The 23,363-nt window shown below is 44.8% G+C and overlaps 2 protein-coding genes and 1 pseudogene across 2 annotated transcripts; 2 read left to right on the top strand and 1 right to left on the bottom strand.

Moving 5' to 3' along the window:
* Positions 1–647: 647 nt before the first annotated feature.
* On the top strand, positions 648–2,432 carry LOC148101894 (uncharacterized; annotated as a pseudogene).
* A 4,172-nt stretch (positions 2,433–6,604) lies between these two features.
* LOC148101893 (uncharacterized) lies at positions 6,605–8,873 on the top strand. The gene has a single exon (XM_087842881.1). The coding sequence runs from the start codon at positions 6,628–6,630 to the stop codon at positions 7,651–7,653; it is 1,026 nt and encodes a 341-aa protein (XP_087699007.1). The 5' UTR covers positions 6,605–6,627; the 3' UTR covers positions 7,654–8,873.
* LOC102778729 (thromboxane-A synthase-like) lies at positions 8,149–23,250 on the bottom strand. The gene is made up of 14 exons (XM_087842879.1): positions 22,921–23,250; positions 21,544–21,688; positions 21,228–21,321; positions 21,023–21,075; positions 20,800–20,896; positions 20,567–20,683; positions 12,642–12,730; positions 12,389–12,537; positions 12,074–12,204; positions 11,633–11,989; positions 11,460–11,548; positions 10,843–10,980; positions 9,333–9,495; positions 8,149–9,230 (listed from the first exon to the last, which is right to left on the bottom strand). The coding sequence occupies exons 2-14, from the start codon at positions 21,636–21,638 to the stop codon at positions 9,150–9,152; spliced, it is 1,653 nt and encodes a 550-aa protein (XP_087699005.1). The 5' UTR covers positions 21,639–21,688; positions 22,921–23,250; the 3' UTR covers positions 8,149–9,149.
* Positions 23,251–23,363: the final 113 nt, after the last annotated feature.

The raw sequence follows: 23,363 nt of genomic DNA, 5'->3' as shown, positions 1-23,363 counted from the left end.
ACCAGTAGGTTTAGGGAAGTCATTTATGGGGTCACACTCTGACCCCACACACACACACACACACACACACACACACACACAATCCTTTGTTCACATGTATACCTATGTAAGATGTTATATGTTAATGACCCTATGCATATTCATGTACCCACAATAAAAGGAGTGCTATGGGGAACCTGGCTGAGAGTCTGACGGAGGTCAAGTGGTGGAACGACACTTGGCTCCAGGCAGGTCTCCCTCATGCATGAGTAACACAAAGAACTTTGGTGCCTTGTGTCTTGCTTTTTGCTGTGTAGCAAATTGTCCTTAACGTTCCAGCGAATAGGTTTATGCTACGAACCTATCATTAATTGGTCCTTCTTGAGCCGGATCTTTGGAATCGACATTCACCGAGGGGAAAAGGGACACGCCGAAAGACTGACGTCAGCCAGGACTTATAGAGGCCCTGCGGCAAAGCCCCGAGGCGTGAGAATTCGTCATCGGGCCGGTGGATTAGTAGTCTGTTTTTTCTCCTCGATGGATGACGATTGACGGGATCTGACGGGACTGATGCTACACGCAATGAGCAACACCAAGTAAGTTCAAAGAGATCACTGTAGCTGCGCGGGTACACGCGAGCACGGTCGCGCGGGTTTCACGCGGACCTGAGCCGTGCGGTTAATCGCAGGCTTATAAATAAAAGAGAGCGACGGCTCCTTAGCTGCGCGGGTTCACGCGAGCACGGTCGCGCGGTTTCACGCGGACCTGAGCCGTGCGGTTTTCACGCAGGCAGGTGCAGCTCAGTGACTGCGCGGGTACACGCGAGTCCAGGAGCGCAACAGCTGTGCGGGTTCACGCAGGCTGGGGAAAATTATAGGCCTTTTCTTTTTTGTGTTGTTGTTGTTGTTGTGTTTGAGTGTGTTTGTGTGAGTGGATGCGAAGCAGAACACGTGGTCTGTGACGCCAGCTGTTGTTGTTATTATGGGTTTCCAAGCAACCAAGAGTGAGTCAGAAGGTGACGAGAAGTTTATGATGAAATTCGCTCCCGGTAGCGCAAAGTATTTAGGACATTGGCGCAAAAAATATGATTTTGAAGGTAAATTGGTTGTAGGACCATGTCAAATGTTAGTAGACCAGTTGACAGTAAAGGTAGCTTGTGCAAAAGGAAAATTGAAACAGGAGAGAGAGTTACAACTGGCGTCCGCTAAACTGTGGTTAGAGCAGGCGCAGAAAAGACAGGAGGCAGCGAACGCGAAGAGAGCAGCTTTGCAGGCATTAGCTGTGAAACCTGAAGATGAGACGGTGCGGTCTACTTCAGTGGTGCTGACGTTAAGGGACCAACAGCGTAGAGCAGCATTAGAGAGGGAGAGAGAGGCCAGAGAGGAGGAAGAAAAGCAGGAGCAGGAGAAGAGAGAGAGAGGAGGAGGATAGAGTACGGCAGGAGTTTGGGGATGCCGCAGCACAATATTTAAGCCCTTATGGAACTAGATCCAAAACTAAAAGGGATGAGGCGAGTGCAGCTGGTATGCCTGTCTACCTTTTCCATGATACCTTTCCATTGGTGGAGGTCGCGAACCCCCATTTTGGTGTTGAAAATGACCAAAGCCGTGTTATTTGTGTTTACAGGCCATGGACTGAATCTGAATGTGCAGAGGCATGTAAAGATTTAGGAAACCCGTTGACTAATGTTGATGAATTTATCGCCCGACACAAGCAACTCTGCTCCTCGTACCGCTTAAACGGTCAGGAAACAGAAGCCACCTTTAGGAAGTGTCTCACATATAACTGGGCTCGGGTGCGAGGCACCTACACAGGGAGGGATGGTAATACCGTCCTACCCTATGGCCATGCAAATTTAAGAGGCCAAGTTGATGGGGTTTATGAGCGTCTTAGAAATACCTTTAAAGCTTCTGTAGATTACAACAAAATCGCCCAATGCATGCAGAAAGAAGGAGAGGATGTTCATGAGTTCAGGGCAAGATTAGAGGAAGTTTTCAAGGAACATAGCGGCCTTGAAGAGAGTCCAGAGAAGGCCAGCCCATATCAGCAGCAGTTAAAACATGCTTTGATGAATGGCTTTCATTCACCCATTGCTGATTTCATCAGAAAACAAAATGTTAGTCATAACACTGACGGGTCCGTTGAATGCATGAACTGGGCCCGCCATGCACAGGAAGTCATTAAAAATAAAAAGAAGAAGTCTCAAAGCTCTGTGGCCGCTGCCTTCCTAGCAGACGAGATCTTTTTCCAGGGGCAGGCTGGCAGAGGGCAGAATAGAGGCAAGTATAGAGGAAGCAGAGATAGGTGGAGACCCAGGGGAGGACTAAAGCGAAGGGATGAAGCGTGCCACAGGTGTGGGGAGATAGGTCACTTCGCCAGAGAATGCCCCGAGAACAAACCTGAGGAGTATAGACAGCCGTATTCACAAAACCCTTATTATAATAAATGACTAGCACCTGTTGACACTGCCAACACACGCACATGTACAGATGACTCTTTAGTTTGCCAGAATCTACAACAGCCTGTGTTTCAGACTCTAGATTTAACTGAAGTATTGTTAAACCTGTCAGGGAAAGAAGTAAAACCAGTTCGCACGTTAACTGTGCAAGGCAAAACTGTTCAATTTCTGTGTGATTCAGGTGCAGATAAAACTGTTTTAAAGGATCATGTGTCAGGAGTTGATCCTTCAAATGGCACAATTTATGTGAAGTCTGCAAATGGTCAGTTAAATCAGCATAGAATCTCTAAACCAGTGTGGATTAGAGATCCTACCACAGGAGAGGCAGCTCAGGGTTCAGTTGTAATGTGCCCAACTTGTCCGGTGAACCTCTTGGGAAGAGATATGATGATGAAACTTGGAATTCCAATAATTCCAACATCCATTGGGATGATAGCTGCAGGAAAAGGAGAAACTGCTGAGACAATGGTTCATCAGGACAGTGGGGATTTGCATTATTACTGGACACTTGACCTGTCGGCCTCCAGACCTGATCAAATAAACTGTAAACTGTTAGCTGCAGCTGAGGAAATGTTGACAACTAACCATGACATACAGCCACCAGAAGACTTGCATGTCACACTGAGATTTAAGACCATGCCTGGGCCTGATGAGGCCTACACAGATAAAGTGCTGAAATTAGGGCCACAGAGAATCACCATAAAAGCAATATATACTGATGGTGAAACTATGGCTGGATGTAGTGTTATCCTTTCTGAAGCTGCACAACAACTTTTTACAGGGCAAACACCACATATTTCACTGACAAAGAGTGGCACAGCTGAGTGGACAGACTTAGCATCTTTGGTGAGACAGGGGGAGAGTGTTGGAATGTGGCAGCAAGCTGGAGGGGGTTGGGAGACAGACGTGCAGCACAGCATCTTTCGTAAAAAGCTGGGATGGGTGACACATACTACACCACAAACACATTTAAAGGGGAGTGAGAATGACACAGCAGAATGATATGTTGTAGATGTCAAAGATCACCCGGAGCTTAAACAGGTCCCAGAGAAGCTCTGGTCTACTGGGAAGACTGATGTAGGGTTAATAACAACAGCGAGTCCAGTAGTAATAAAGCCCAAAACGTCTTTTAGGCCAAGAGTGAAACAATATCCCTTGAAGCCTGATGCAGTGGAAGGCATTAAACCAGTAATAGAGGATATGATTAAAGCAGGGATACTAGTTGAAGCTCCACAAGCAGTATGTAACACGCCCATCTTCCCAGTTAGAAAGGCTGATTCACAGTCGTGGCGCATGATTCAAGATTTAAGAGCTGTAAAAATGCGTCCCCGACACCCACACCTTGTTAAATCAGCTTAAGCCAGACAAGACACACTTCACTGTGGTAGATTTAAGTAATGCTTTCTTCTCCATACCAGTACATGAGAATTCACAAGGCTGGTTTGGTTTCACGTATCAAGGCAAAAAATACACATACACCAGATTGCCGCAAGGTTTTTGTGACAGTCCTACAATTTTCACACAGAATATTACAAATTGTCTGTCTGATTTTGTGATTCCATCACATTCACAGATGTTGGTATATGTCGATGACATTTTAATTGCATCCAATTCAGAGAAGAACTGTAAAGACATATCATTGGCATTGCTGACTCACTTAGCTGAGACAGGTAACAAGGCCTCACTTTCAAAGCTACAGTGGGTGAAGACAGAAGTGAAATTTTTAGGACATCTGCTTAGTGCAGCAGGGAAAAGCATACACCCAGAGAGGAAAACAGCTATCTTGGCAGCACCTAGGCCAGTGACAAAGAAACACATGATGCAGTTCCTAGGGTTGCTAAATTTCTGTCGATCATGGATGCCCCATTACTCTGAAATTGCGCAGCCATTATTAGATATGATGTACAGTAAACCTTTAGCTATGTCAGAAAGTTTAAGTTGGACCCCTGAGGGGGAGCAAGCTCTGTGCATGCTGAAACAGATGCTGACAGGAGCATCGGTTCTAGGACTTCCAGATTATAACAAGCCCTTTGTTCAAACTGTTGACTGTAAAGGGCGTTTTATGACATCCATGTTAGCACAAAAATGTGGAGGCGGAATGAAGCCAGTAGCTTATTATTCTAAGAGGCTGGATCCAGTGGCTTGTGCCTTACCTCACTGTGTACGATCTGTGTGTGCAGCCGCTGAAGCCGTAAAGTGTTCTGGTGAAATTGTTTTGTTTCACCCTTTGACCCTGCTAGTTCCACATGAGGTGGATGTTTTATTGCTGCAGACTAAAATGACATTCTTGTCACCTGCAAGACACTTGTCTTTAATGTCACTGTTGCTCTCCCAGCCACACATAACTATTAAGCGGTGTACAACTTTGAATCCCTCTACACTGTTGCCCACAGAAGAGGAGGGTACACCACATGTGTGTAGTGAGCATGTAGAAACACAGTGTAAACCTAGAAGTGATTTAACGGACATACCACTCACTGAGGGCAAGGTTTGGTTTGTTGATGGTTCCAGTTTTAAAACAGCAGAGGGAAAGACTAAAACGGGCTTTGCTGTTGTGGATGATGTGCAGGTCATCCGTGCTGGGCAGTTATCACATTCCATGTCTGCCCAAGCAGCTGAGATAGTGGCTCTGACGGAAGCCTGCAAAGCAGCTGAGGGGCAGGCAGTGACTATATATACAGATAGTCAGTATGCATACGCCACACTTCATTTCTTTGCCGCTCAGTGGTCAAGACGAGGTATGACAACATCAACAGGGAAACCTGTGGAGCATGCGACACTTTTGCAGGCCCTGTTGAAAGCAGTCTTACTGCCTAGTAAAGTTGCGGTTTGTAAGTGTGCAGCACACACACGTGGCACTGATCCCATTGTACTAGGCAACGCCTTTGCAGATAAAATTGCAAAGGAAGCGGCCCTTGGATCACATGGGGTTCATATTCTGGCGTCTCAGGAGCAAACTATGCCCATCACACATGATGTGTTAGCAGACATGCAGTCACACTCACCTCCAGCTGAGAAGCAGCTGTGGCTCACTAAAGGAGCAAGCCTGCGAGGTGATGTCTACTATCTTTGTGATAAACCTATATTGCCTAAAAACCTATATAGGACTGCTGCAATTTTGAGCCATGGGCTTTGCCATGTCTCAACAGCCGGGATGTTAGCAGCAGTCGAACGGCAGTTTTTCACACTGGGATTCAATGCTTATTCAAAACATTTTTGTAAAGCATGTTTGATATGTTGTAAACATAATGCTCAGGGGAACCTCAGACCTAAAAGAGGAAGGTTTCCCAGACCCAGCTACCCATTTGAAGTAATCCATATGGATTTCATTGAGTTGTCCAACTGTAACACCTACAGGTACTGCCTGGAAATTGTGTGCCCGTTCTCAAAGTGGGTAGAAGTTGTCCCCACTAAGAAAGCAGATGCTATTTCAGTGGCTAAAGCGATATGCAAAAATGTGATCCCAGAGCATGGGATCCCCCAAACTATTTACAGTGACAATGGTCCTCATTTTGTGAATGAAGTAATTGAGAAAATGTCACAACATCTGGGGATAACGCTGAAAAACCACTGCTCATACCACCCACAAAGTGCAGGGCTGGTTGAAAGGACTAATGGCACAGTAAAGCTGAGACTCAGGAAAACAATGGAGGAAACAGGCAGAACATGGGTAGACTGCATTGAGCTAGTGAAAATGTATATGAGGATCACGCCAACTGATAATGGCCTAACGCCTTTTGAAATAATATATGGCAGGCCATTTAGAGTTCCAGTGTTCTGTAATGATAATGATAAAGCAGCAGAAGAAAACACACTAGCAGACTGGATGATTAAAATGCTGAAAAGCAAAGAAGTCATGAGTGCAAATGATCTGCCAGATGATTCTGTTTCTGTACAGGAAGAACGTCTGAAGCCAGGGGACTGGGTGCTGATAAAGGTCATAAAGAGGAAGTGCTGGTCGAAGCCACGGTGGGACAGACCGTACCAGGCCCTGCTGACAACACCAACAGCTGTGAAGATCGCAGAACGACCCACCTGGATACACCAAAGCCATTGCAAGAAGGTGACACACATCCAGGCCAGCTCGGAGTAAGTGGCAGGAAGACCGGGTACAAAGGGGGGGGAAAGCCTCTAGGGCCCTTCGTCTCAATCCGGTGAAGAAACCAACTGAGCCACAGGTACTCATCAGAATGGCTGGTAAAGTGTTGTCTACCCTGCTGAGTGTAATGGCTTTGATGTCATCTTGGTCAGCTGTGGAGACCCTGTATGTCCAAGGAAACCACACCCAATACCCTCATGGCTATTCTACAAACTTTTGGTGGCAGTTTATGAATACAACTGCTCACTTGAACAATAGGACGGACTGCTATGTGTGTGCTCATATGCCGTTATCAGCATATACATCTGGACTGTGGCCGTACAGCATACCAGAGGACAGGAGTTGGTGTCTGTTGGGCTTAGCAACTCATCCTGGCAACAGAGTCCTCTGGTCCAAGGCCAACTATAGTACACCTCTGAACATCACCTGGAGTAAGTTGCCACTTCTAAACGTGAATTGTTCTGGGCAAACTGACTTATTGGCCTGGCCTCAAGTGTCAGACCCACTGCCAGACATAATATTGCTGAACAAGCTGAACACAGCTCAATTGCCGTTGTGTGTGATGAACAATGGATCACTGTCAGTGGGGGAGCTGCCGCTTCGCTTATGTGGATACATATACACCTACTGCCCTCCAGAGAATGAGAGCAGGTGTATGAAATGCTTGACCAGTGCGAAGTGTGCTGAGAACTTGACATTAAGGAGGACTGAATGCAAGTTCAACCTGGCTTACAGAATACCAGTAAAAGCAAAAAGTCAGAAGTGGACAGGATGTGCAAGGACGGTGCCGAGCAGTAAAGGAACAAGAGTTTTGGCTGATTGGTATTTCCTGTGTGGACATAAAGCCTATCTATCACTCCCTGAGGGATGGGGAGGATTGTGTGCCTTGGTGAAATTATCGGATCATGTCTTCTTCATGGACAGAGTTGAACATCACCCTAGCAACCGACGGAAGCGTGAGGTGGATATAGCCTCACCGAACTTTTTTGGAGTGACAGTAGACACTGGAGTGCCGCGAGAATTCCGCATTTGGAGTGGGGGAGCTAAATTCTTCCAAAGTTTGATCCCAAACATAGGAGTTGCAGAGGTGCGGGATCATGTGGAGATCAACCGGTAAGCCTTACTGCGACACATTAATCTCACTAAGACTCTGGGAACAGTCTTAGCGGAGGAGCAAAAGGCCATCAGAACGATGGTACTGCAGAACAGGCTGACCCTGGACTTGATAACAGCATCACAAGGAGGAGTGTGTAAGCTGATTGGAGAGACGTGTTGTACGTTTATCCCGGATGGATACACGACTGGAGGAGACATCTATGAGGCACTGCAGAACTTAACTGCTCTGCAGAAATATGTGGCAGACCACACATCAGGAGGAGACGCGTCAAAAGGCTGGATAGCCTGGTTGAGATCTGGACCATGGTGGAATATGTTCTTAAAGTTTTTGACTCCCATTCTTACATTATTGGCGTTGCTTTGCTTGTTTACAGGTTGCATTTTGCCATGTGTAAGATCGATGGTGAATAAAATGATTGCTAACACCTTTACCAATTACATACTGTTGCAGCAGAGTGACGTGGATGTTAAGGCTAACATGTTTGTATGAAATGAAGCCTGCACTGAAAATGTTGACAAGTGGTGTAGAGCTGAAGATATATATACGCCGTATAGCCTTAAAAAATGACAATACAGGGTGGTGATGATGGGTTTAGATTTTATTATTGTCATTTGTATTAGGAAATATTTAACCATATATGCTTAGAGATGTATAATCAATTGTGTAGTGATAGGATGTGTGATCTTTAGGAGGCTGCAAAGGCTTGGTGTGCATTCCAGAGTGTTCTGGAATCCACACCTACATCCTGGGAGCATGGGAAGAGGTCGTACTTTGTTTTATTGTTTTATGGTAGGATAAACGTAGCTATATCTGTTTTAGTCTGAGTGCCTTTTGTTTAGATGAACTGCTGGACTTTCCAGACCAGTAGGTTAAGGGAAGTCATTTATGGGGTCACACTCTGACCCCACACACACACACACACACACACACACACACACACACACACACACACACACACACACACACACACACACAATCCTTTGTTCACATGTATACCTATGTAAGATGTTATATGTTAATGACCCTATGCATATTCATGTAACCACAATAAAAGGAGTGCTATGGGGAACCTGGCTGAGAGTCTGACGGAGGTCAAGTGGTGGAACGACACTTGGCTCCAGGCAGGTCTCCCTCATGCATGAGTAACACAAAGAACTTTGGTGCCTTGTGTCTTGCTTTTTGCTGTGTAGCAAATTGTCCTTAACGTTCCAGCGAATAGGTTTATGCTACGAACCTATCAGCATTCCTTCCATTTGATATGTAAATTGTCAAACTGTTCCAGTCACAAAATTACAGTTAATATTTTCTAAAACATTTGAATTAATCTGCAGTAAATCCCTTATTATATTTAGTACATTCAAATCTAAAATATTTCAATGTTGTGATTTTTCAAGCATCTCCCAAGTACTGGATTAACTTGAACTAGGACAGTTGAACTTATTTTGCAGTCTGGTGAAAATGATCCAGTCATTCGATACAGAAGTCAGCAGACCATCTCACTTGCTCCTTCTGGAAATTTTCACACAAACACCATTTTTAGGACCAAGAGTGCTTAACGACTTCAACTCAAGAGGAACCTGAAAAAAAAGAGTGCCCTCGATAAAACAAACATCTTTTTTCAGGACAGGCTGTTAATGAACATTCATGAGATTTGCTGAGCAGCTCTAAGTCAAACGTACCTCAGTCTTAGAGCAGGCAGTGATGTTGAAGTTGTGGAACAGATGCATTAAAGCCAGTTTGATTTCAAGCTGGGCGAGCTTCATTCCCACACAGTTACGGGGGCCAGCCCCAAATGGTAGGTATACGAATGGATGTCGACTGGCCTTGGCCTCTGGTGTAAACCTGGGGATCAACAGCAAGTTGTTGTTTTTTAAGTTGAATGAAAAGCATTGGAAACTAAAAGACCACATTCTTAATGAGACAAATTTCTCTTGCTACTTTATACAATGGCATAAAACTACTGTTATCTTGAACTGAGATAATTAACTACATGAAAAATATTACATGATACAGTTCTGTTCATAGTTTTTATGGAAAGAATTTCTAGGCATGTGACAGAAAGTTCCCATTTTGATGACCTTTGAATCTCATCTTTGCTATTTGCAGGTGATGTGGGTCTCTTGGCTTCATCTGGTGGTTGTCTCCAGCACTCACTGGAGCGGTTTCCAGCTGAGTATGAAGCAGCAAGAACGAGAATCACAACTCCAAGGTGGAGGCCATGGTTCTTAGCTGAAAAGGGTGGAGTGCCTACTCTTTTCAGGGACGAGTTGCTGCCCCAAGTGCAGGAGTTTAAGTATCTCAGGGTCTTATGAATACCCTCAGAAGTGAGGGAAAAATGGAGTGGGATATTGACAGACAGATTGGGGCCGCTGCTGAAGAGATGTGGAGGCTGCATTGGTCCGTTGTGGTAAAGAAAGAGCAGAGCATGAAAGCAAAACTCTCAATCCAAGTCCCGCAACTGGTCTCTTCAGTTTCCAGACTGTTGTTAAAAAGAGGAGATACTACTAACTGATACTACTAACTACTGACACTGAAATGTGCCAACTCCCAACAAATTCAAAATCAAGCTATATCTCAGTTTAAATTTTAAAAGGGCGATCGTGGCTCAAGAGTTGGGAGTTCGCCTTGTAATTGGAAGGTTGCCGGTTCGAGCCCCGGCTTGGACAGTCTCGGTCATTGTGTCCTTAGGCAAGACACTTCACCCGTTGCCTACGGGTAGTGGTCAGAGGGCCCGGTGGTGCCAGTGACGGCAGCCTCGCCTCTGTCAGTGCGCCCCAGGGTGGCTGTGGCTACAATGTAGCTGCCATCACCAGTGTGTGAATGGGTGGATGACTGGATATGTAAAGCGCTTTGGGGTCCTTAGGGACTTGTAAAGCGCTATATAAATACAGGCCATTTACCATTTTAAATGTTCTATTTTGAATAAATTATGGGTTTATAAGATTTGTAAATAAATGCCTTGTTTTTATTTACATTTTACACTGTGTCCCAACTTTTTGAATTGAGATTGTATTTGTGGGTTGCAGATGTGATAATTTCACTACACAAAAGTGTTTACCACACCCAAAAAATGTATTTGTACCACTGTACAGAAAAATATTTAATGTGTTGTTAATATACAGCTGAAATCATGTTAATAAGTCAACATTTGACTGGCGTTACAAGTCGTTTCAGACAGAACTGAAGCACCTCTCAGGAATGAACTTCTCAGGCTCGGGCCAGTGTTCTGGGTCATAATGGAGGAAGCCTGCAGGGATCTCCAGTACTGCTCCTTTAGGAAGTTGCTGACCATTCACCACACAGTCATGTTCTATTTCTCGTGCAAACCTTAGTGGGACAATTTCAAAATTACACAGTTACAGAATGGTCACACACAGTATCAACAGAAGAGCTGTAACTTTATTTACTTTATTTATTTACTTTATTACGTTATGTAATTCCCTGACCACTTCCACCCCCAGAGAAGCTAAAGGGGGAAAAACAGTAAAAAAATAAATTTAACATCATTATCAAAACTGTTATTTCCTTAATTTATTTGGACTTTTAAGCTCTATTGCTTTTTGATGTCGGTTATAGTTGCCATTGCCTCTCTTGCCTCCCCTGCTCTCTATTTCTGTACATAGCTCCATCCAAAGAAGAAGAGTTAGAAGAAGAAGAAGAAGAAGAAGAAGAAGAGAGTTTTTCCGGATGATAGCATTATGGCTATACCCCATGAAAAGCTAATTAAGGGACAATGCTGAAAATCTTCCTATATCACAGCGTACCAAAGCTACCCCACTGTAGCCCCAATTGACATCCTTCTTTACCTGAATCCAGGAGGGTAGAGGCGTAATGCTTCACATGTAACCATGTCCAAATACTTCAGCTCCTGGACATTTGTGTAATCAGGTGAGTCCTACAAAGCAAACAGCATGACAATCAATGACTGTCCACAACTGCATGAATCAAAATAGATCAGAACCAACTGTAAAACACTCACATGTCTAGTGTAGAAATCATCCACCTCTTTCTGTACTCTGAGTTGACATTCAGGGTGGACAGCCAAGAGGTAACAGGTGAACGCCAGAGTGCTGCTACTGGTTTCATAGCCTGCCAGGAGGAAGATGAAAGCCTGACCAACAATCTCATCCTCAGTCAGCATCTTTTTCTGTGGACGCCTGACAGACGGCTCCTGTGAAAGAGGAGGGTCATTTTCCTGAACTGTGCCTGAAGACTGGGTCTGCTGGTTGTTGTCACCGATCTCATCGGTGTCATTTGATGTGTCAAAGCGCTCCAATGACACACACTCTTCGGTGGTTCGAGCATCTAACATCAGCTGAAGGAAGTCTCTACGCCTCTACGTGTAAAAGAAATAAATAAGAAAGATAGGAAAATGACAGTTTGAAAGCCACACACAGATTTAGGAAAGTCTGAGATTCACCTGCTCAGGAGGCTGCTCCTCTCTCTGTTTGATGATTTTGTGAATGCTGTTAATGAAGAAATGACTCATCTTGTCTTGTCTTTTGTTGGGTATGAACCTCGACAGAGGAGCCATGATGGAGGGAAAAGCAACTAAAGACAGAAACACACAAATCTGCACAGGTATATCAACAAAAATGCTTAAATACTTCTTTGGCATATTCTACATCTATTTAACCTTTCTGAAATTCTTTCTTACAATTTTTTGTGATCAACTTTCTCTTTTAATGTCCTACATAAATATCTGAAATTCAATTGTGTTATAATAATGACTCACAGAAAAGTAAAAAGACAGACTTGAAGGAATCATTGATGAAGGCCATCTGAGCGTGTTGGACAAGCGGGTCATCTGGGTTATTCTGCGAGTCCACATGAGTTGCAAATGCCACACTGGCAATAACATCCATGGTAAAGTAGCCAAAGTATCTGCAAAATAGCATCAAATTTTAGAAATATGAACAGTGAAAGAAAAAATACAGTAGAAGTAAAGTAGACAAACACAAGGCTTTCCTCATTGTTTATGTATTTACCTGTGGATATCAAAGGCCTCTCCTGACTCAGCGTAGACATGCAAATTCTTCATCAGGGCATCAATGGCTGTGTTGATGAGTGGAACCATCTACACTCAAATGGAGAGATAATGACAGATGCAAAATAGTCCTATAAACACTTCAGTGAATCATAATGGGTCCATAAACATAAAAAATGGGGGAAAGGTCCATGTAATTCCATAAACACCACTACCACAGCTACTTAAATTACACATACAACATAGCTCCAGGAATCTAAGTTGTCAGTTGGGATCCTATGTTATCAGGAGGCTTTTGCAATCTGGTAGGGTCTCCCATGTCAAATTGGTCCTGGGTGAAAAACCAGACGAAGGGCGATTCAGACAACTATTGTCAGTGCAAATACAAAGGAGCAGTTTACCCTGCGCTGCATAGGGTTACTGGGACACCATCCTGGAGTTATGCCTGTAGAGGGTGTGTGGGGTTCCATGCCTTAGCCTATGGGGCATGGCTGGGCGCAGGGTATTCAGACATGGAATGTCACCCCTCTGTTGTGGAAAGAGCCTGAGCTAGTGCTTGAGATTGAATGATACCGGCTCTATATATTTGGGCTCACCTCAACGCATGACTTGGACCCTAGAACCAGCCTCCTGGAGAGGGGCTGGGCTCCAGCCTGGTAGTGATGTGTTGGTCGCGAACGAAATGGCTCTTAGAGGCGGGTCTTTGACGTGAACCGTATCGCGAACCGTGTTTTTTTCTTTTTCTTTCTCTCACCCTCTCTTGCACTTTTTTCCCGCTTCACTCGGCATGCGAGCCTTGTGCTTTGCGCTGGGCAGAGGGGGGAGGGGCGGTAGTTACACTTGCAGTAGCACAGGAACAGAGCGGGAAGGAGAGAGAGAGAAAGAGAGCCAGGGACAACAACGTCACATTAGAAAGGTATAGTAATCATCCACAACTATTTTCAGTTGCAGATGATAAATGATTCAGAAAGTTTATTCATGCAGGCCCATATGACAGAGAATATGCATCTTCTTTTTGTTTTCATATTTTAATTTATATTTAATTGTGTTGTGGTTTGCAGCGTTTTGTGTTGTTTCATTTTAAATTTGTTTAAAAGGAAAAAGCTGAAAATGTAAATAGTTAAAAGTTGAACTGTGACTAGTTGGTTTTTGTATTATATGATTTGTTTATTACATTTTATGTGGAGTGAATAAATAAAAGTATATTTACGGTGGCCCGTAGAGACAAAGCACGTACAAACTTCAAAACACGTACAAACCCTGAAGCACGTACAAACTCCAAAACACGTACAAAACACAACAGAAGTGCTCCAGGATGCTAGGCCCAGTGTTGAGCTTTTGTTACCTAGAGGCTACACAAGCCAGCAAGTACCAACGACCGGATTTGGTGTGTGGTAGTAAAAGGTAAATTAAATTTTTTTAAATTATTTGAATATATATGAATGCTTGTGTATAAATACACAAACAATACACATATGTTTTCAATCGTGTAATTTAAGTGATCTACGTAACTCTGTTTTGAAGTTCAGTTAACGCTAGAAATGTGTTTTGGAGTTTGTATGTGTTTTGTCTCTAGGGGCCACTGTATATATTTATATATAAACATATATAAATAAAACCACTTTTTTTTTTACATTAGTAATTCCTTTTGTGCATAATTTTACATTATTGTTAATAATAAATTAATTAAAGCAACAAAACAACCTGAAGAGCCGGTTGGGAGCTGAAAGCTCTTTTTAGTGAGCCGAGCCGAAAGAGCTGGTTCTCTAAAAAGAGCCGGAAATCCCATCACTACAGCCTGGAGTTGCTCTCGCTGAGAGGCAGCAGGCTGGGATGGTTATTCTGTTATGCCAGGGGCGATTTTAGCCCAATTTTTGGGGAAAGAAGAGAGTCTAGCTTAGGAACAGTGTTTAATCTTGGATGCTCAGGCCCGGAAAGCCCTCAGTAAGGAAGAACTATACATGGAGCAAGAAAGGCAAAGACGTCAATTAGACGAAGAGGCACGTACTGCTCACAACACCAGAGAATCTATTACCAGATGTCTATCAATGCAGCGTCGACTCAAAGAGAAGGAGATGGAGCTAAAGAAAGCTTCCCTCATTGCTGCTTTTCTTCGTGATCAAGAAGATGGGCTGCCACCACCTAGACCTTTAAATAACTGTAAGTATGACTCGGGGCTTCAGGCTTGCAGCAGTGGTGTAAATTCCCAAGTGAATCTGTCGGAGCAGCCAGCACATAACGGACAGAAACGTAATATGACCAGCTATGCGAATGCTTTCCCACCTTCGATCTTGCCAGTGGATGCATTAGTACCAGATACGCAGCCCTTACATCCCACCAGCTCCTCGGCTGACCTGGAGACAGTATCTGAACCTCTCCATGGGTGTCCAACGCAACATATCAGTCCTGCTATGGATACTCCCTCAGCTGGTCATCAGTATGGTCAGCAGCTAGGTGGAATTCACCCCCCTATTACCTACTTGACTCAGACTCTCCGACCTGCGGCAGAGGACAGCTCTAATATCCCTAACAGACAATCACAGCCTCCTGGAAAGGTGAAACATCAGGGATCGCTTCCTCCAGTGCCATACTCAACACCCAGTCAGTTTCTACCGCTTCCTGATTTACAGTCCCGCCTGCGGGATAAAGTCGGACCAACTGGCTGTGGGCCCACGGCGCCGTCTTTACAGTCAGAGATACCGTTGCCACCTACTGACAGCAAGGGCAACAACTTGATGGAACTGCTAATTGCCAGCTCGTATGGGATCCCCAAGCCAGCACTACCTTCTTTCGCCAGTGGTAAGGAAAGTGATTTTGCGCTTCTTAAGATGGCTCTGGACAGTCTGCTTGGCAGCCATACTCATCTCACAGAGCAGTTCAAATATCAAATCCTTCTGGAGCAGTTAAAACTACCAAGTGCTTACAAACTAGCAAAAGCATATATGCATGATCCCCTGCCATATACTACAGCACTCCAGGCTCTCCAAGACAAATATGGTAAACCTCGCCAGCTCGTACAGAGTGAGCTTGGATCTATCCTGAATCTGTACAATGCTGAGTATTCATTAGAGACCTTTGCTGTACTAGATGACGGTTCTGAATGATCCATCATCCTACCACCAGCCGTGCAGCACCTCAATCTAGGGAAGGAAGCCGAGACACTTCCATTAAGAACTGTTTGTCAGGATGTGATTCACCTGCAAGGGGCCTCGGTCTCCTTTGAGATTTCCCCTGCCCATGATCCTAAAGTGAGATACCACATCCATCATGCCTTCACTGCTGACAAACTGGGCCTCTCTGAGCACAGTTATCCAGTTAAGGCACTCATGCAAAAATATGCACACCTCCAGGGACTCCCACTTTCCCCTGTCGACAGGGTGCAGCCTTTAGTCCTTATTGGCTCAGACTTCCCTCATCTGCTTGTCCCAACGAAACCTGTACGGTCTGGCCCTCCTGGGGGTCCATTGGCAGTCTGTACCCGCCTTGGATGGGTCCAGCTAATTTAGCCCAGTTCGCTGTGGAAGAGCAACAGTGTCTCTTTTCTGGGTCCCCAAGCAATGATCTCCTTCAACATGTAGAACGATTGTGGAAGGCGGATGTACTCCCATACACAAATGTGAAGACCGCGTCATGTTCTAAGGAAGATCAGAAAGCACTTGAAGCTCTTGAGCAGCGCACAACCAGAGTGCAGGTGGAGGGAGTGACAAGATATGCAACGCCCCTCCTCCGTCGCAAAGACAGTCCTCGCCTCTGGGCACCCAGGCTGGCCTTGCTACCACAGCTACGGAGTACTGAACGTCAGATAGCGAGAGACCCAGGGAAGGCTGAAACCTATTGTCAGGAAGTGCATAAACTGGAGGTGGTAGGCTATGTTGAGAAACTATCACCTGAGAAGGTGGATTGTTCGAGTGAGTCATGGTATCTACCCCACCATGTAGTTCACCACAACAACAAGGCTAGACTTGTATTCAACTGCTCATACCAATACAACGGGCTAAGCCTCAACAGCCAGTTGCTTCCAGGTCCAATTCTGGGACCTTCACTGCTTGGGGTCCTCCTCCGCTTCAGGGAGCATACTGTGGCCATAAGTGGTGACATCAAGGCAATGTTCTACCAAATTCAGTTGCTGCCCGAGGACGAACCTCTGCTCCACTTCCGTGTACGAGTGGCAGGTTCTGCCTTTTGGTACAACGTGCAGTCCTTGTTGTACCACCTATGCCCTCCAAAGACATGTCAGGGACAACAGCCAGGGTAATGAAGATATATTGGGCACGGTGGAGAGGGCCTTCTACGTCGATAACTGTTTGCATAGTCTCCAATCTGCAGAGGAGGCTAAGACACTCATAGATCGGATGCGGGAGTTACTCGCCAAAGGGGGGATTCGAGATTAGGCAATGGGCCAGTAACGTTCCATCGGTGGTGGAGCACCTGCCAGTGGAAGCCAAAGCAGCCAGCACAGAGCTTTGGCTCTCCCAGCACAGCCAAGACCCAGACCCATCTCTGGGCCTTCGTTGGAACTGTCTCACTGACCGCCTTGGATACGGGCATCGATTTGTGGAGTACTCTCTGCCCATACTGAGAAATGTTTACCGGGTGATGGCATCGCAGTATGATCCTCTGGGCTTCCTCATACCCTTCTCAACTCGAGCAAAAGTTCTAATTCAGGATCTTTGGAAGGCAGGAGTTGGATGGGATGAACAAATCCATCCTACGGCCCTACTAGACAGATGGACACAGTGGGAGAAGGAACTAGTGTACTTGCCACAGGTGGAATTACCAAGATGCTATGTCCCACCAAGAGCAGATGCCGGGAGACCAGGTAGAGGGGCTCACATATTTTGTGATGCCTCCGAAAGAGCCTATGGAGCAGTAGCCTATCTGCGAACGCAGGACTCCCAAGGCGACGTCCATGTGGCATTCATGATGGCGAGATCAAGAGTAAGCCCCCGGAAACAGATTTCTATGCCACATTTGGAGTTATGTGCAGCTCTTGCCGGAGCCCAACTGGCTAGAGTACTGGAGACCGAGCTGGCATTTCAACCCAGTGACATCACCCTATGGAGCGACTCAACAACAGTTTTGACCTGGATTCAATCTGATTCATGCCGTTATAAGGTCTTTGTTGAAATACAAGATCTTACTGAGGTGTCAAATTGGAGATATGTCAACACCAATGGCAATCCGGCTGATGACCTTACGCGAGGGAAAACCCTTCTCGAGCTGAGTCAACCAAACCGTTGGACTCAGGGACCACCTTACCTTTTAACTAACCCTGATATCTGGCCAACTCTCCATGAAGGTGAAGGTCAAGAAGAAGATGGGGAGGTGAGAGGAACAGCATTCTGTAGAACGACCACCACATGCAGTCCACAGCAAACGGTGCCAATTTCCAATTTTGGCAAATGGATTGAAGTGGTTAAGGCTACCCATCAGATCCTTCATGAGGTGGCTGCTGATCACAAAAACCATGTCATGACTGCTACAGATGCATCAGCTGCTGAGCTGCATCTCCTGAAACAAGCTCAAAATTATAGCTTCCCCGAGGAATTACAGGCCCTGGCTGCTGGTAAGGCAATTCATAAGCAGAGTCGCCTGCTAACACTTGCTCCGGAGTATGACCCGGCTATTGGGCTGATAAGAGTAACCTACCGATCAGACAATATGATGAGCAGCTGTTGCACCCTGGGCCAGAACGAGTGTTCGGGGAGATGAGGAGAAAATATTGGATTCTCCGAGGAAGGGAGGCAATCAAGTGGCACCAGCACACCTGTGGTGAGTGTCAAAGGTGGCGAGCCAGTCCTGATATTCCTCGGATGGCAGATCTACCCCCCGTGAGGCTGCGCCTATATAAACCACCCTTTTGGTCCACTGGAGTCGACTGCTTCGACCCTTACAACATCAAAGTAGGACGGCGCACCAAAAAGCGTTGGGGTATCATATTCAAATGCATGACTACGAGCTGTGTGCATCTTGACCTGTTGGACAGCATAGATACCGATGCCTTTCTCATGGCTCTGTGTCGGTTTATTGCACGCCGGGGCAAGCCATATGAGATCCTATCTTCAGGGGAGGAGAGACCGAACTGCGGTCTAGTTTCTCAGCTCTTGAAGCCCCCATTAAAGAGCAGCTTGCGGAGCAGAGGATTGAGTTCCGGTTTAATCCACCAGGTTCCCCCCATTTTGGAGGTACTTGGGAACGGGAGATAAGATCTGTAAAGACAGCTCTTCAAGTGGTGTTGGGAGGCAATACGGTCACAGAGGCAGTTTTGCAAACTGTGCTGATGGAGGTGGAAGGGATCATTAATGCAAAGCCTCTTGGGTATGTCTCTTCGGATGTAGCGGATCCGGATCCAGTCAAACCCAACTTATTGCTAATGGGGCGACAAGATGCATCACTCGCCCAGGTGATTTATGCTTTGAGTGAGATGCTGGGAAGACCGCGATGGCGCCATAGTCAGATTCTGGCGGACCATTTTTGGTCCAGCTTCCTGCGTCACCATCTGCCGGATCTTCAGAGGAGACAAAGATGGCAGGGGGAAACTGACAACTTAACCACAGGACAAGTGGTTATGGTGGTTGACTCACAACTACCACGAGCGCAGTGGCCTATCGGAAAAGTGGTCAAGGCCTGTCTAGGGCCAGACGGTCGGGTGAGAGCGGCTGAGGTGACAATCAAGGGACAGACATATCTTCGACCAGTTGCCAGATTAGTCAGACTCTCAGCCTGGGAGGATGATGAGGACTGTAAACCCAATGATGCTTAGACTTTCGGTTGAAGAGCAAATTTACTACTTAAATTTGGGGGCGGCTGTGTCCGAAAATCTCCTTATATTTCAATCGCATCGCTATAAGTGCAATGTTAATTTCTGCCGATAAGTTCCACTTTGTTCTTACTGTTTGCTGCGGTGATGACGTCACATGCTTTTACAACGGTCCTGCCGTATCACGAGTCCGAGGAGCACTAGGCACGTTTCTCTCCATGAGTGCGGGGGAATAGCGATCTCCAGCCGTGTGCGTTCCTGTGCAAATAACCACACGTCTGTCCACCCCTCCCACATTTGTTAAGTATGCCTACTGCTGTACTGTTGAGCTGCTGTTAACTTCCATTAAAGTATATCCGGACATCACTCTCTGTGCCCCACTCTCTGACCGGAGTTTAAGTCCTGAGGGAGCTATCATCCCAGCATCCCAGAGATAACTCTCTAACAGTGATATATATTTTTCCCGATATGAAGTCCTTATTTTTTGAACAAACTCAAAACAGAGCCTATTAATCTTTCAGTCATTTCAATCCCACATGCATACTACCCTTTAGGGCTAAGCCCCGGGTGTATCAAATGTCTGCCTCCGCCTTTGGCTGTGCACAAAACAAAATCCAGTCTGAATTGAAATTAAAGTAAATACATGTATTTTATTTTATTGTAATTTTATTATTGTATCATCAGATCTGTGGCTGTATGTTCTGGACACTCGAGTGAAGAAAGGAACTGCCAACTGATCACCACCTGGTGGTGAGTTGGATCAGGTGGGGAGGGAGGATGCTGGACAAACCTGGTGCACCCAAATGTGTAGTGAGGGTGTCTGAATAGACCATGTTCAGCACCTCCACAGCTGAGGCTGCTGCACTGAGCTGCAACTGTAAGGTGTTTTGAACCTTGGTGGTAGCCACAGCTGCCCTGGGGCACACTTACAGAGGCGAGGCTGCCGGACACTGGTGCCACCAGGCCCTCTGACCACCACCATGTAGGCAAACATGGGGTTAGTATCTTCCCCAAAGATATTTGGCATGCAGCCAAATATCTTCGAACCACCGATCTTCTGATTAGTGGCTGACCTGCTCTGCCACCTGAGCTACAGCCACCCCAAGATGAGATGTGATGTCATGTATCTTATCTTATCTCACTTAATGAGGACTTTATTTTCTCACTTCTTTCATCTTGGCAGCACTGAAAGATGGGGTCAGGACGCTCCGTACTCGTTTCCACTGTTCATTCCTTAACTGGAGAAGGGAATCAGATAAAGGCTTTTTGGTAAACACAAATCTCTGCAGAGAGATAAGAGAGCACAGGCAAAAAAACTGTAATAACCCCTCAGTAACTCTTGTGTGACAATCAGGAATAAACACACATGTTGCATCTTTGCTTTGTATAATTTCCTTACATTTCTGTTAGGGAAGTTGCTGAAGTCCTTCACCAGCAATTGTCTGAGCATATCAGGGTCTGCTACCAATATCACTGGTGTGCGGCCCAAATAATACCTGAAGTATGAGTCCAGACAAAACATGATGGGTAAAGTATCATCTCAAACTGCAGATTATTTATATAAGCAAAATATTCACAATCTTATTTCAGTAGTTGCTGTTGTAGGATGTATTTTTACTTACCCACATACTTTACCATATGTTTTGACAAGATCATTCAGAGGTTTGAAAAAACCCTGAAAAGAATATTTAAAAAAATACAGTAGATGTAACAGTCAGCTGACAATAATGACACAAATATGAGAACAAGGACACCATCCCTGTTTGATGCAAAATCAAGCAGACATTGAAGGTAACTCTGGTCTTCCTTTGTTTCATTGTATCTTACCTGCTGAAACATGAATAAGTTGCCAAAGAAAGGCACTGGCTTTGGATGTTTGATGCCACATCGTGAGAGGACTGAGAAGGGACGGACTGAATACCTACAGGCAAAAGTGTTGAAATGTGTTGTTTGTAGGTTGAATGAAAATAATTTATATCAAATGCAGTAAAGAACAGAGCTCACCTTTACCTGAATTCTGTCTAGAGTTATTGTTGCATTCGTTTGCACTCTATAAAATGTCAATGTATGTGCTTCATGGCACTAGCAGATTATCTACGTGTCCTCATTTCCCTTGAAAAAAGTGTATCATTGACATACTCACCAGTAGAGGAGACCAAGAAAAATGAGGAAGAGTGTCACAGATATTTTGCTGGTCGCAATGTTGAATACATTTAGAAAGTCACTTGCACCCTGCATGTTGGAAAATCTTCTCTCAGTTTTCAACCATTAATAGGAGAAAAAGGCCCCTGGAGAGAAAAACAGCAAAAAAGAATTAGTTATACTAATATTTTTATTCAATACTTTAGTCATGACTTTCACTAGAACAAAGCATTTAAAGGTATTGTGCAGAAATTCGGGCTTTTGGGGAAATAAACACCTGCCAAATAGGGCTGGGTATCGTCACTGATTTTTAGAATCGATTCAATTCCGATTCACAAGGTCCAGAATCGATTCGATCCACGATTCGATTTAATTCGATTCGATTCGATTCACTTCGATTTGAATATGGGAAATTTTGACAGTCAGAAATATTATAATTCTGATTAGTACGTTTACATATTTTTGTATCTATAAAAAGGAAGCTGACACACGCAAGACTTTATCAGAGGTGTGAGCGTCACAGCAGATGCCTTTGTGTCAAAGTAGCTGAAGATAAAACACAGAAACACATGAAGGTGATTTTTCCTGGCCTGGATTTTATAAAAATATTCTGCAGTACATCAAAAACGAAAGAAAACCATTAATCAACACATGAACATTACCTCTGAAGTTACAGCGGTTTTATTAGAGACACGGCTAAGCATTTTGCATTTTGCATAATTTTAAAAAGTTTAAATTTGTTCAGCATTGAACGGCAGAAATTAGGTTTTCTTTTCGGAAGTATATAAAACAGAAAAAAAAAAAAGTCGGCCGATAGCGCTGTAAACAACGGTAGACTTGTGTAACAAGCAAGCGAATGAGAGAGAGAGAGAGAGAGAGAGAGAGAGAGAGAGAGAGAGAGAAAGTAAGAGTGAATACTTGACGATGTTTTTGTGAAGCTAGTTTGGATCCTCTTTTGCTGCTGGTTCGGTCAATATTGTTTGGAGAGACATCAAACTAACAGCATTAGAATCAGCGCATAAAGGGCGTGAACACAAAGCGCAGACCCGCCGTCAGATCAGAATCAGCGGGCTGTCGGCTTTCAGCCCAAACTGTGAGAAATTCGACATCTAACTGATTCTGATCCGCGGGCTGCGCTGTGTGTTTAAGTCTTTGTGCAGAATCCGTGTTCCTGCTCTCATTTACCTGTTTTAGCTGTTTGGTGGTTGTTGAAATTTTGTGAGATTTCACCTGAGATTCTGGCATTTCGGGCAAAATAAATTTATATTAAAAAATCGATTCAGGATTTTAATGAATCGATTTTACGTAATCCAAGCCAGAATCGATTTTAATCGATAAATCGATTATAAAAACCCACCCCTACTGCCAAAGACCATACATCTATTCCACGTTGTCAAGTTGCTTTGTCCTCGATCAATTGTGTGGTTTCTTCCAAGACTTTCTACTTACTGAAGCTTTGTTTGTAGCCTTGAGAACTCACCTGAAGAGGAGAGATGTCTGTTCCTATTGTGCACACAAATGTTAAACCACAGATAAAATAGTAACTACGGATTTGGATTGCCTCACCACCTCCATAAATGAGACAGAAACCACCCCCACTTGTGTAGAAATGTGACAGAGCAGGGTAAAGGTAATCAGTTAAAGAGCTGCTATTGCACAAACTTGTAGAGGTCCATGGTTCAGCTTTGCTTCTCTTTAGTCAACTGTCTGAACCTGTATTGCAGTTTTTAACCCTGATGTAACTCATGTAATGTTACGCTAGCCAAAGAAAATTACTTCTTGAAGAAAGAAGATGTGAGAACAATATGCAACACAGGAGCT

The sequence above is a fragment of the Neolamprologus brichardi genome, chromosome 7 (assembly GCF_056152115.1).
Source record: "Neolamprologus brichardi isolate AB-2024 chromosome 7, ASM5615211v1, whole genome shotgun sequence".
NCBI lineage: Eukaryota > Metazoa > Chordata > Actinopteri > Cichliformes > Cichlidae > Neolamprologus > Neolamprologus brichardi.
This window is presented reverse-complemented; position numbering and strand designations above follow the sequence as displayed.

Bases quoted from the DNA above. Each gene is read 5' to 3' on its own strand.
- LOC148101893 (XM_087842881.1), top strand. From the start codon at position 6,628: ATGGCTGGTAAAGTGTTGTCTACCCTGCTGAGTGTAATGGCTTTGATG.
- LOC102778729 (XM_087842879.1), bottom strand. From the start codon at position 21,638: ATGCAGGGTGCAAGTGACTTTCTAAATGTATTCAACATTGCGACCAGC. The intron at 21,076-21,227 runs GTAAGATACAAT...TATTCTTTTCAG, and splicing joins ACTTATTCATGTTTCAGCAG to GGTTTTTTCAAACCTCTGAA. The intron at 12,205-12,388 runs GTGAGTCATTAT...TTCTGTCTTTAG, and splicing joins GTCTGTCTTTTTACTTTTCT to TTGCTTTTCCCTCCATCATG.